This window comes from Clinocottus analis, unplaced genomic scaffold (assembly GCF_023055335.1).
Source record: "Clinocottus analis isolate CAN_PGR_092001 unplaced genomic scaffold, fCliAna1.0.p SCAF_22, whole genome shotgun sequence".
Lineage (NCBI taxonomy): Eukaryota > Metazoa > Chordata > Actinopteri > Perciformes > Cottidae > Clinocottus > Clinocottus analis.
Window position 1 is genome coordinate 2,854,049 of NW_027175954.1, and position 14,365 is coordinate 2,868,413.

Below are 14,365 nucleotides of genomic sequence, written 5' to 3' on the forward strand. Positions count from 1 at the left end.
CCACACGGTCCCGAGTCCCAACAGTAGATATAGAAAGAAAGGAACAATCTTCTCTGGGTAACGATAATTCAACATGTTTTATTTGTGCCGAGGTTGTGCTCGGTCAACTGTTATTGGCGCGCTAAGCAAAATAACAATAATTTCTCGATCTCTCATGATCGATAGAGAGAGCGCAACATTATAAATAGCTCGGCATTCGGGCCGATGGAAAACACACTTTGAAAGTCCTTTGTGACACATTATCAAAGCTGGGATTGAAAAAACAACTGCGCTTTCTTTTCAGAAATCCATCGTGCTTTCCATTATTTTCGAGAAAAATAAATGGTAGTTGTGGGACACACCATTGGCCACGATACGGAAATAAAAACCTGGCTTTCCGGCTCTTTCGGTTAGGAGGGATCAGCATTTGTTTTGATTTATTTATGAAGCTATCATAAGCTCTCAAGCCCACTATCTGGGAATGGAGTAGCCATTGTACCGGCTCACCGTGAGGATCTGCTTTTTTGTGTCCCATATACTTGAAGATGCTTCTACAAAACTTTAAGTTCATCTCTTTAACACCACTCAGACTGTTCCAAAGTTTAATTATGAATCTTTTCAATCGTATTGTAATTGCTTTTATGCATTTTTTTTTATTATTATTGATACAGCCACGTATTCTGTTAGTGACTTTTAACTGTAATTATATCTATATTTATTGTACGGCACCTTTGAGCACGAGGGTTCACCCTCAAAAGGGATTTCTGAGGTTTTAAATAAAAGGAAGAAAAGAAAAAAAAGAGGCAGTTACATAAAATGGATATTGAGTTAAGTGCTCGTAAATGATGCAAAACAGAGACAAAGAAGAGACTAAATTGGTCTCGAGCTGCATAATAGAGATCTAATAACGGGAAATATTCATTGGTGATTAGACTAAATTACATGGATGAGCGGCTGTTTTCTCAAATAAGCAGTCAATGATAGAATTGGCTGTTAGCACACAATTGCTTCCATGCACATCCAGATGAAACAGAGACACATTAGCTTTCATTTGTGTCGACCTGATGACTTTTATCCAATATGCGCTCTTGGCTCCCGAGGGAAATATAAATCTATCTCAGCCGCCGGGCGCTCCACCGTGTTCATCAGGTAGCCGCTAACTTTGCCCGCGTGCAGCTGCTTTATCAGTGAAACCGCTGGAAGTAAAGCTGACTGGCGGCAAGAGTGGAACTAAAAAGTCAAGTTGCAGGACGTGAAAGTTAAAAAGTTGCTTTTAGAGCTTCGCGGAGCTGAGAACTGCAGGGAGGAAATAACTCAGCTATTTCAATTGGGACTTAAAATGTCTTGTAAAATGTATTAAAACCTAGCAACCCGTCTCATCATGTATTTGTGATGTCTTATTATTCAGTTTATTTAATATTGAAAGGCTAATAAAAACTGTAAAAAATGAGAAATAAGAAAATTCAATCATTTGAACAGTGTTGGCTTCATCTTGTAAGATAACAAAGCAGAGTGCAGATTATTTCCACCGGATTGTACTGAAGATTGCTCGAGCGTCGACTGCCTCGAGTAACATCCTGTACTTTACTTTTTTTGTGGACCCATTAAAGAGTCCCCCTCCTCATATCGGCGGCGGCAGCGATACATCGCTTCAGTCGTCTCCGCGCTGAATCTCACAGGGAAAAAAAAACATTTCTCGAGTTGTTGCGTAACGCAAACGTTCACAGAAGGTTTCGGCGGAAAAAAATTCAGGATGAATCTCGTCTTGTGCAGACTGAAGGAACAAATGTGTGTCTCCGCGAGTGTCTCAGGAAGTACAGATTTAATGGTCGGACTCGCTTCTTTTTTTTTTTTTTTCCGTAGCCCAAAACAACAAAACTGCCTCTTACCATTCATACGACTTGTTTTTCATTTTTTTTGACAGACCATTTACTTGTTTCCCAGAATTCTGACACCTTTCCTGCAAAAGAATTAGGAGATCTTATCAAACAAAAGAATATTGTGAGACCTGGCTCTGCTGGAAGCTCGTTAATTTTAACGTGACAACGTGCTGTTTTTCCGCCCTCGGGATTATTGTAAGGATGTTATGCCCTCACTTCTTCGACTTGCAGTCACTCCGATTGTTATTTTTCTTTTCCGTACAACGGATGCAGTCGTCTCGAGTGTGTAGTCTGAGTGACAAACCAGGTCGCTGAACCCGGAAACGGCGGTCTGACAAGGCTGAATGGGCCAGTGTTCACGCGGCTACGTCAAATGGCTTTCATGTGTCTGCCGTAATAATCGAATTGGCTCGAGAGAGAAAGAGAGAAAGAGACGAGGCAGACGAAGGGGGGGGGGGGAGGAATCTGGAAAAAAATGGGGTTTCTCTGAGTAGGATCGACTGACCCTGCATATTTTTCTCTTTTTGTTCCCATCAGTGCCTTGTTTTAACAGTCATACAATCTGACGCATTCACAGCTGGAAGCTGCTGAGTCCGACTACGGTCTTCCACTGTCGGCCACCGAGTAGCAATGGTGGACTAAGTGCTTCGTTCAAGGGCACCTTGCGCACAGAGGAGAGTGTTTCTCCTCCCACCCCCTCACCCTCTTTCCCCTCAGTTCCGTTTCACCCAACTGGAATTAAAACTGGCACCCTTTCCCAGCACCAGCCAGCATCCCTAACCTCCTGAGCTCCTGCCGCCTCGCGGATGTGTGTCCAATCAAACGCCCGGCGCTCTACAGTAAGCACTCTACAGTATGCATGCGTTACGCACAGTTCCCCTCGGATGAGCATTGAGGTCTTACTTGATCTCGCTGCCCGAAGCTTCCCATGTACGTCACGCTGCGTCCTATCGAGCAGAAAGACGTTTGCACTGTATAATATTGTAAATGATTAAAATAGCTAGGGGAGGCTTGGAAAGAGGAAAGGGGGGGGGGGGGATAGAGTCTTAAATGGCGGCAAATATGCTCTCTTGTACATATAAGTATTTATAGGCTCTTTATGTCTATTTTAGTGAAAGTGTGCTGTCCTCCATGAGGGTGAGGGACAGGCAGAAAGAGAGCAGGGGGTGAGGGGGGGGGGGGGGGTCGAGGCGGAGGAGACCAGATGCCAGACGCCTGCTCCTGTTATATTCGGCCATGTCCGGCTGGTCGTTGTTTAACTCTTATCCAAATACCAAGCGTGATTCATTTTGCCCACTTAGCCGTAGCATAATCTGGAATCCACAGGGTTTTGTGTGATAACCGTCTTGTTGCCTGACTGGCTTGACGTCGAGGGCTATTGGCGGGATTCCTCTACAGGTATGCGGTCTGACAACACAGCGTCCTCAGAGGACGACGGGGGTGTCGGATCAGAGTGATGCGCACGGACAGAGTGTCATGGAATATGAAGCCTGGGAGGTGAAATTTCAGTGAAAAGAGGCGAAGAAGGAAGAAAAGAAAAAAGAAAAGAAAAAGAGTGCGTGCATGTTAGGGTGCGTGAGGAGGAGGAGGATAGAGGAGGTGGGTGATTTGAGATGAGGCGCAAAATCTGGCGAGGGTGAATGCCAAATGCCGCCCCGAATGGACGCCAGAAAAATAGAAAAACGGAAAAAGGTGTTTTCTCGCAGGATAAATGCGGGAAAACACAGCCTACATTCTTATCATCCACGCCATATATGAGAAGAGATTACTGCAGGCGGGCCTTGTGTTTGCAGATAATCCAGCAAATATTAGAAAATCAGGAAATCGTCTCGAAGCGGAGGCACCTTGGCAAGAGTCAGTCCAAATGAGCGCTTGCTGCTGGCTCCGATGGCCCTGGAAAGAGGCCTAAGCCCAGCGAGATAAGGGGGCGCCTGCTAAGACCGAAATAGTGCAGGCATTGCTATTAATGTTACAAGCAAACAGAAGCCCCGTCTCCCGATGACGGGAGCAACAAGCTAACAATCCGTCTTCCTCCGAATATAAATGTGAGCCTACTTTGTATGACAGGCTCGCACCGATCTGCTGCGTCCTCCCTTTTATTTATTCTGGTCTTTAACTCGGCTATCATGTAGACCGTCGTGGAGGGAAGCTCGGCAAACAAGCGGGACGAGACAACATCAGCACCGGGCCACACGGCCCCCGGCAGCGGAAACCACGGACCCCCCCCCACCCCCACCCCCCACCCGCGTGCATCCGCCAGCTAATGAGATCGGCGCCTGATCTCGAGTTTTGGGGGTTTTAATCCTCGCGGAGCGCCAAAAGCCCTCTTGACGGGAGGAAATCTGTACAAATTAGATCTGCGAGCCACGGCGTAATTAAAAAGGTGTACGTTTTTTTTCTTCTTCTCTCTCTCTCCATGTTCCAAGACACACAGGAACACTAAAGGAAACAGTTATCAGGTGCAAAGCAGCCTCGGGGCGCGATAGCAGACTGACCTCTTTTCTTTTGTGGTCCTGGCTGTTGTGTCGGCTTTATTCAACTCTGGAGAACTGTAAATGAATTGCAAAGTCATGACCTGCTGGCTGTTGTGGGTCCCCAATTAGTCTGTGTTTTTCCCCCCACTGTGCTCTGTTCTTTTTCGGTCCCGGTGCCGATAAGCCGCTCTCCGCCACACTGCGCCGCACCGCGCCGCTCCGATGATTATCACAGCGATCGCCACAGAAACTGACAAACCCAGCGAGCGGCGCCAGACCCCTGCCCCTCGGCATACCTGTTGGTAGGGATGATAGCGCGCCCGACGTCAGCCAAGCATGGGCTTAGACCGAATGAAGTTCTCCGCGTTACGTTCCCGTTTTCATTTACTTTGTGTTTTTCTTCAAATTCTAACCCGGGATTTCCATTGTGCTGAAAAGCACCAAATATGGGATTGGGTTTATTTTACCCAAAGTATAATCTGACCGTGTCTTTGCAAAAACAAAGTGGATAAAGAGTGCCTCTTCGGCATACGGCGGGCTCTCTGACCTGCGGCCTTTTACGGTTATTGAGGGCCCCTTAATGACTTAATGGCTTTAGAGGCCCACTCGAACTCTTGCAAAATACTGTTCGACTTTGCAGAAAAGCTGCCCTTACGCGTAAAAGAAAACTAAATACCCCCTCCATGTGTTTTTGAAGATAAAACAAAGATACGCTTTGTCAACAATAAGACATTGTTTCCAATTCTCCCGCCTTGAAAAAGCGAGAACGCGACTTTGATCAGGACGCGGCGAAATGAGCCGCGTCAGGCAACTTTCGTTGGCGCTTCCAAAATACGAGCGTGCTCGGACTCCCCGGCCACGGCGGGCGTGCTCGCTACACTCCTGTCCCTCAGTCACTGAGGGTCAAACTGCAGCGGCGTCAGCCAAAGGAGAGGAGACGGTGGGGGGATGCAGCAGGGTTCACAAAGAGACAGCGTGTCATCAAAGGTGAGAACTCATGACACAGCCAGCCGATGCTGACACCGCCGGCCGGAGATACATTACGCTGCTTACGGAGCTCCGTGACGCCTGCGGACGTCCTTTTCTTTCCTCTTTTTCTTATGGACACGTGTTCCAGAAGCCTTCATCTCGACTCCACAATCAAGAATGGCTTTTTTTGTTATTGCAGGGAACAAGTTGTTCAGGAAGTACAAGAAGTATTGAGTCAACACAGATGGCCCCCGAGCACAGAAAGACTTGAGGAACTTTTATAGTTGGAGAACTTAGTTGAAGAGAGTTGGTGTTTTGAAAGAAGAGGACAGAAGGCAACGTGTTTCCAATGCTATAATACATGACGCAGTGACTTTAAACCAATCCTTTTAAGTAATAAAAACAAGTATTTTTTTACCCTAGCGACACGGGGACAATCTTTCCTTGAGCTCCGTACCGCCATAATAAATTCTATCCAAGAAACTTCCACAGTTTGATTGATCGCGTCACTCATGCATCACGTTACATATGCGTGCAGCGCCGATGAAGCCCGATCTAAAGGATTACTCTTCCTCACAAAACAAGTCTTTCAGAGAGACGCTTTCCCCCCTCATGATGACGACAAAACAACATGCCGCGACTACGTACGACGGCGACAAAAGAGGATTTGTTTCTCTTTCCACAGTTATCTCTTTATTTAAGCTCCGCAGCGCTGAGCCAATTTCCTCTTCGGATCCCCCGACAAAAGCCGATGGATATTTAGGAAACCTTAATTGGAGACACGTGCAAACGCCACTTAATTCTGCATTAATGCCTCAGAATATGCATCGCAGTAATACTGGAACAGACAGCAACAAAAGGATGAACTTTGTCACGGTAAAGCAAGAAAAACAGAAGCCGGCGTATCAGCACACGGAGGCTCTGTCTCTTCAGACTGTGAACGGAGCGGCAGGTGAGTTCAAACGCAAAGTTTCTGCCTCGAGAACGATCAGGAAAACGAAAGCAGAGACGATGTGACACAAAAACCACTTCAGATTTTTGCTCTCATTCATCAAGTTGACAACATGTTACATGCCCACACAACTAGACTGTCCTCGCAGCTACGTCTGAAATGGATGGATACGTACCCGGAGGTTAACGGTTTTATGTACATTCAAAGAAAATCAGGCAAAAAACACTATACTACTTGGTTGGGGTTGGTCAAAAAACATCATGGTTTGACTTCAAAACAAAACCACTTGGTTACAGCACATCTCCCCGTGTTTTTGGAGCCGTCACCTTGACCTTCACCCCCTCACAGAGTCTTTTTTTTTAACTTATTTGTGTACAAAAGCAAACGTTATCCACATGAAAAAGTGTTTCCCTCAAAACCGTAACTGCATGGGAATACGACGTCTCCGACTAAAGGGCCGACACGTAAGTGGTGAAGATGCTCGTGCCGTTGCCCCTCCGTGAACACTGCTGACACCCAACCTTGCAGAAAGCGCTTCGCTGGCCATCAAGGACGACTGCAAGAAAAGGAAAATCAACACAATCTCAATGCGTGGCCTTGGCGATGTGGTCGACATCTTCTGTCACTGTGAAGTTCCTTTAACAGCTCTGGTAATGCAACAAATAGACGACATGGTAAAGACTAATTACATACTTGACGAGTCATTCCTTGCAGAAGTTTAGTGGAAATAACAGTTTCAAGGAGGAAACAAAGAAAAAGAGAATAGTTTGATTGAACGACTGGGAGCAGAACTCTTAAGTCCAAGTCGCGTGATTGGCGTTATCAATTTAGACGACTTAAATTGGGGTTCATCCCCACGATGTCGCCATGTCACCAGGACACAATTCGAGCGAAAGATGACAAATGATCACACCGAGTCATCGCCCGGCCCGACAGGGTTTGGTATTCCCTTCCGTTGTCATCAAGAAAAGCCCCGTGAAGCCCTGTCACGTCATATCCCAGCAGCGGGCGTCTCACGCCAGACAGACGGCGAGCAGTTTGAGGCCTCTGCTGCTTGTTTGAGTTTCTTTTTTCAGTGTGAATAAAACATTTTTTTTTTTTTTTTAAAACTACCTTCATCACCAACCGAACAGGCACACTTAACATGTTGTGTTGTCGCCGAGCTCTCAGCTCTCGCTCTGCTCGCCGCGTGGCGTCGGCTCACCGGCGGTCTCCGTGAACCGACGTGGGGTTTGGCCGGCCGCCGCCGCCGCCGCCGCCTGCAACGTGTGAACACGACGCTGCCCGCCAGCTTCACCACCGAGTATATTTCATTAAGCCTTTTTTTGTGTGTTGCTTTCTATATTTTATCCTCTTGCTGTTCCACTGCCGTGCAATCTCTAACAGCTTTGGATCGTGCCAGGTAAATGTATTCCCACGTGTGCTTCTGCGGAACAGAGACCATCTATCCAGCACCGAGAAATTGAATTCTCTCCGGACATTTAAATGTGGCAGTTAAAAACCCACTCCTGAAGGTTTAGATTGGCTTCGATGAGAGCTAGTAAAACAAACAAAAGCAGTCTGCACGCCGTCTAAACATTCCAGCAGTGATGAAAGAATGAAGAGAAGTTTATTTTTTATTTTTACGTCAATCAATATGTCTGCCAACTTGCATTGAACTTGCCAACGGACGATTGTGAGAGGCTTAAGTTAGGCATGCGCGCCTCTCTCCGAACTTTAGTGGAAAGTCGCGGCGGCGCTTCAAAGGCATGAACCTGAGCAACAGCGTCATCAGTCCGCAGAGGACTTGTTAGTGTTCAACAGCCAGTTTTGCACAAACACAATTAAGCTGAGCTTTTTGTTTCTTTTTCCTCCCCATCAGCGCCTCATTATCCTCAAACGTTGGACTTCTCCTCAGGACGCCTTCCCGGAAAATTCAGCGTGGCAAAAAGAACATTTTATCATCAAATGAGCAGAACGAATGGAGGATGACTCCAGCTTGTAATGCTCATAATGCTCATATATATATATATATATATATATATATATATATATATATATATATATATATATATATATATATATACACACACACACATATATATATATATATATATATATATATATATATATATATATATATATATATATATATGTGTGTGTGTGTGTGTGTGTGTGTGTGTGTGTGTGTGTGTGTGTGTATACATGTAATTAGTCATGGGGAAAAGGAGCAACTTTAAAGTGTCCTAACTGTTTCTCTCTTGTGCCATACTTTGGTTTTTGCAATGTCGCCTGCAACAGCATGATTTTCAAAATCACTCCGACATTATCACTTTTAAAATCTGTTTCAGGACAGGTGTGTGTATGTTGTGAGCAGCTTTATCACACGCACACACACACAAATGATAACATACTGAAATCCAAGGGCAACTATTGCAGAGGTGCATGTGCGTGCATTCACCAAATGCTGATCATCAAAAAGCAATAGGAGGGTTGCACGACATCTCAGGAAGAGTCGACCCCTCTGCTCGTGCGCGTCCTGGGTGCCACGTGATACCTCTCTCTCTCTCTCTCTCTCTCTCTCTCTCTCTCTCTCTCTCTCTCTCTCTCTCTCTCTCTCTCTCTCTCTCTCTCTCTCTCTCTCTCTCTCTCTCTCTCTCTCTCTCTCTCTCTCTCTCTCTCTCCGCCCACATGACGCAGATCTATCGTGACCCCTCAACGGTTCCGCGGTGAGTGAAACGGTGTCACGTCAGGGGTGCGCTCAGCGGATCCCCCGGACCACAGCCTGCAGGAGGCGACAGCCACGATACGCGCGGGGCCGCGCGCGTCTCAGCACGCGACAGGGAGCCCCCTCGGGGTTTCTCCCCAGCATCGGTCCTGTCCATTCCTGTCCTGTCCTGTCATACCCGATCCTGCCCTGTCCTGGCTGTTTGACATTAGGAGCTTCGTGTTTTGCCACTTCTATTGAGCAATTGTCAATATTGCCCAATTGAACCCACCGGCCCATAACCTTTAATTAACAGTGAAGTGCAACAAAAAAAAAAAGAAAGAAAAATGACAAGCGCCTCAAACGCACGCGTGCACGTGTGACACACATCGACCTGATAATACATGTTTTTGCATGATTACATTATCATTATTACATTAAGTCGTCCGGCTGGAGACGCGTCGATGGGGGGAGGAGGAGCCGGGGAGGAGGCTCTTCCCCGCGGCTTCTGTCACAGCGGCTCAACGCTCTCTCTCTCTCTCTCTCTCTCTCTCTCTCTCTCTCTCTCTCTCCTCTCTCTCTTTCTCTCCCTCTCTCTCTCTCTGTCCCCCCCCCCCCCTCTCTCTCTCTCTCTCTCTCTCTCTCTCTCTCTCTCTCTCTCTCTCTCTCTCTCTCTCTCTCTCTCTTCTTTCTCTCTCTCCTCTCTCTCTCTCTCTCTCTCTCTCTCTCTCTGATCTCTCTCTCTGTCCCCCTCTCCCTCCCCGTCTCTCTCTCTCTCTCTCTCTCTGATCTCTCTCTCTGTCCCCCCTCTCCTCTCCCTCTCCCTCCCGTCTCTCTCTCTCTCTCTCTCTCTCTCTCTCTCTCTCTCTCTCTCTCTCTCTCTCCCCTCACCCCCCGCCCCCCCCCCTCTCTCTCTCTCCCTCTCGCGCTCGCTTGGAGGTCAGTGACATCAAAATCTGCTTCAAAAGTCGAGGTCGATGGGAACTGTCCATTGCAATCAGCCAGAGAAGAGAAGCTTACACACATTTCAGAGCAGAATGTTTTTTTTTTTGTGTGTGTGTGTGTGTGTGTGTGATACAAACCGATACAACCGAGAGGGGGCGGGAGTCAAAAACAATAACAACTCCGCCTTACCGGGAAAACGGTGTCGGAGGCTATTTTGACAAGGTTATAGCTTCACGAGGGGATTTAAAATACCCGAGATGGAGAAATCATAACAAATGTCAACAACAACAAACCAATAAACAAAACAAAGACACACTCACCCCATAGCAGACTCGCACCTCTACCCGCTCACACCATACACACTCACACCATAACACAGAGCCTGGAGGCAACATTATGTCACCTTGCGAAAGCTATTTTCTTGTATTATATAAAACAGCGTTGAGTCTCAACTGTTTTACACATTTGACTGAGTTGTTTGGCACACACACACACACACACACACACACCCACACACACACACACACACCCCTCTTCCCGGACACTTGTTTCGGCTCACCTGCGTTCCTGAGCTTCTTGTTGCGGTACACGGAGAAGATGACCAGCAGGTTGCCCAGGATGTCGACCACGATGGTGAAGATGAGAAAGCACCCCAAGGTGGTGGTCACCCACGGCGGGCGGTTCAGCACTGCGTCGCTGGGGTCTGTCGAGGAGCTGTTCAGGTGAGACCCATTTATAACCATCTTACACGGCCGCTGAACTTTTTCCTCAACCGGGCCCGAATTCACGCGACTCCCTCGCCGAGGTCGTCCCCTAGCGCCGGGTACTCGACACGCCGGTGGAGGGGTGCGAACGCCTCCCGCGGCTTTCTTCTTCATCCTTTCCACGCGCGCTTCTCCTCCTCCGTGTTCCTTTTTCTTCTGCTTCTTCTTCTTCTTGTTTTTCTCCTTCTTCTTCTTCTTCTTGTTCTCCCCCCCCGCGTGGACTTCGCCCGGCTGCCGTGGATCGCTCTGGAAGTGTCCCCCTCGCGCTGCTCGCCTCGGTGTCACTTCGCGCCCGTGTGCCATATCACTTTGTCGGTACGCATGTGTGACATGAAGCTGCCAACTTCAAACCCTCGCAGCATGTGACCGCGCAGCCCCGGAGAGGAGCGCTTTTTATGTTGACGGGAGAAACACTGCCGCCTGCTGGCGGAGAGGCGCAACGGCAGCGCGACGGCGCTCGGGAGGCGTCCTACTTTTCTTTTCTTTTTCTCTCTTTTTTTTTTTTTCTCCTCCATTTACCGGATGCGCGTTCATTCATGGCTTTGCGGTCGCTCGCTTTGCCCTATCTCTGCAGCCCATTCATTATCATCTGGAATAATCATTCATGGTTTATCTGTTTCAGGAAGAAGAAAAAAAAAAACATAACCTACTTCAGGCGCCATTAAGAGAACTTACTTATTTTTATGCATGAATGCAGGTGATTGAAGGCGATTCGGCAGGAAGATTATCTAGATATTAAATTCCCAAATTCCCAGATTAGGCACAATTCTGCTTTTTTTTAATATTAGGCATTATTGCCCAATACCATTTGCATGTATTTTAACATTGAATTTATTCAGTAATATAAGGCTATATTACCTGGCTTCAGTGAAACCAGTCTCCCAGAATGCACACACACACACACACACACACGCACACACACACACACACACACACACACACACACACACACACACACACACACACACACACACACACACACACATAGAAATAATTACATAGTTTGTTGAGCATCCCCAAGAATGTATGATGAAGTTTCTATACAAAAGAATAGCCTTTATGCTATTGTTAGTTAATTATGTTCACGAAAAATGGGTCACACCCCCCCCCATCCTTCCACCCTTCCCTCCACCCACACATACACGCACACACAGACACCTCCCACCACACACACACACACACATATGCAGACACCTCTGCAGCCCATTCATGAGGTGTCTCAGAAAAATCACTGTTGTTCTCACAATACAATAAGAAACCTCTCCTTCCGTCCGCAGGTGCTGCGGTTCACGCAGCAGAGGGTGCTCAACCTTTCTGACACGTCAGTCCTTTAAAATGATGAAAAGTACATTTGAGTGCTTTTGTCGGAGGTCTAAAATTGAAGCGTTGCCGAGAGAAGGGGGCGCAGCCGCTCCGACCAAATGACTTGGCTGGAGAGCGCGGCGGGCGGCCGCTGCCCAGTTGCCCTTGAGCAATGCACTGAACCCTTAACTTGCCGCCCCGTCACGCTGGCATCGCTCCACCACTGCATACATGTGTGCGTAATGAAAATAACAACAGTTAAAACGGTTGAATTCTCCCCCCAAAAGGGATTATTAAAATGCTTCTTGAAGAACACAAAAGGAGAGAAGAGGAGAGGGAAAAAAAACAAAACACTGAATCTAATTTTGTGCAGCAGTTATTTGTTCGCTTTCCTCTCCGGCCATTCGTCTCGATACACACATACAGCAGCGCCTCTGTGATTCTTCTTCCTTCCGTGCACGTCTGTATGGCGATGCAGACCGCGCTCCAGCGGGTTCCCGTTCGTGACCTTTCAGTGACCTTCTGGTCGAGCCTCTCGTCCCTGACGGACACCGATGAGTTTGTCGATCCCTGCATGTGCTTTAAGATCCATTACATTTATATAACGAGTCAGATCCTCAATATGTTTTGCTTATGTCACTGCCAAATGGCTCCGTCTGTGAGGAAAGACATGTGTTTGAATGCCAGGCTTGTTGAGAGCCAAGCGCATGATTAGTCTTTATGCTATCAAATCTTTAAATCCATAAATACATTTTTTTCTTTTTTTCAGGACACCACGAGGATGCTTCTCTGGAGCCTTTCTCTTGAAGTCACTCGTCTCTCTCTCTCTCTCTCTCTCTCTCTCATGTGTGCACATTTCCCTGATTTAGTTTAAGTGCAGCATAATTCAGTGATGAAGACCCCGACTTCCCTTTTCTGTCCCTCACGACATTATTATCTCACGATGCTCAACAACATCCTCAAATCCTCAGCCTTCATGAACCCGAGCCGCCTTCTCCTTCCTTCTTTCCTTCACCCTCCGTCTCGTCGCCTTCTGTCGGAGCATTTTAAGACACAAAGAGCTCATTATCGTCCAAAAAAAAAAGATTGGTAAATCGCGTTCATGCAAAATAGGATCATCGCCTCTCCCTCTTTCCGTTCGTCTCGACATTTTCGGTCAGCTCACTTCTCTCACTGACAGCAACCACTGCGTGCTTTAGTGCATAACACACACACACACACACACACTCACACACATTTCATTACAGAAAGCCATTCTGTATACCAAAACTAAATAATGCCAAATAATTCCAATTACAGCAGCGGGGAAAAAGGGGAGAAAATGGATGCCGGTCATTTGCTGATCTTTAGTCGTTCCCAGTTCTCCTGATGATAAAAGACGCTTTTTGCAGCGTCAGCAGAACAAGAGGAACGTTTTTCAGCTGCTTCTTCAGAGCTGCAAAGACTTAATTGGTGATGTTTTGAAGTTGTTGTTTTTTTTCTCCCCACTGGAAATTGACTGAATATGATGTCGACGATAATTAACACATAATTGCCAATTGCTGCAAATCCAACCTCCTCATCTCACCCGTTGCAAGTCTGGGATTGTGGGAGTCTTCACCCACCAGTGAATCATGGATGCTGTCGAGACTTCCAATTAACGCGTTGTCAGACAAACACCAACTGCTTATTTATTTTACTCATTTTTAAAAAAAAAAAGGGGATAAAGCCTTGTTGACACATGTGGAAACAGCATCCGAGCGGCTGCCAGGTGGGTGGGCGGTTCCCATGGCAGCAGTTGACTGATATTTTGGGGCCACTATTGCTATAGAAACACACTCGTCAACCCCACCGTGTGTGCCGCCGTTAGCGGGCCCGCAGCTGCAGCTTTCATTCCCCTTTTGTTACTGTGAGTGCTTAAACTGACTAGCGGGAGTTAAACAGCATCAGGATTCTTCTTCTTTTTTTTTTGTTAAGGAACCTAAACACAGAAGAGGGTGACGAGTGGATTTCCACTTTTTAAAAAAAAACAACAACAACAACCCCCTGTGGAAGAATTCCTCCTGTCCAGTCCTGTTTCTGTGTTTCCTCGCTGCAGAACTGCATATTTCAATATCAAACTGACATATTGCTATCGTGGGTTCCTGTTGGTCCCAGACACTCGATAACACACATGAAATCCCACAGGAATCCTGTGACCCACGATGCACCGGATGTATAACACGTACGTTTCTTCCTCTTGGTAATTGGTTGTACATTAGGACAAAATCACAAGCAGAAGCCCCCCCCCAAAAAACAAGAATATATTCAGATTCCTTCTGTATAGTCCTCTCGGGGGGATTTGTTTCCCCAGTCTGCGTGCACACAGAAATAAACAAAGCAGGAACAGAACAACACAAGTCTATTAAAGTGGGCCCGGTGCTATAAAAAGCAGT

General features: G+C 46.9%; 1 protein-coding gene across 1 annotated transcript in view; it reads right to left on the minus strand.

Moving 5' to 3' along the window:
- The window catches only part of mtnr1aa (melatonin receptor 1A a), a 36,007-nt gene extending 24,995 nt beyond the window's left edge, over positions 1 to 11,012 (minus strand). Inside the window, exon 1 of the mRNA XM_068588844.1 lies at positions 10,445 to 11,012. Coding sequence (XP_068444945.1) covers positions 10,445 to 10,952 — 508 coding nt within the window. The 5' untranslated portion in view covers positions 10,953 to 11,012. The remainder of the gene's footprint in view (positions 1 to 10,444) is intronic.
- Between the last annotated feature and the right edge of the window lie 3,353 nt (positions 11,013 to 14,365).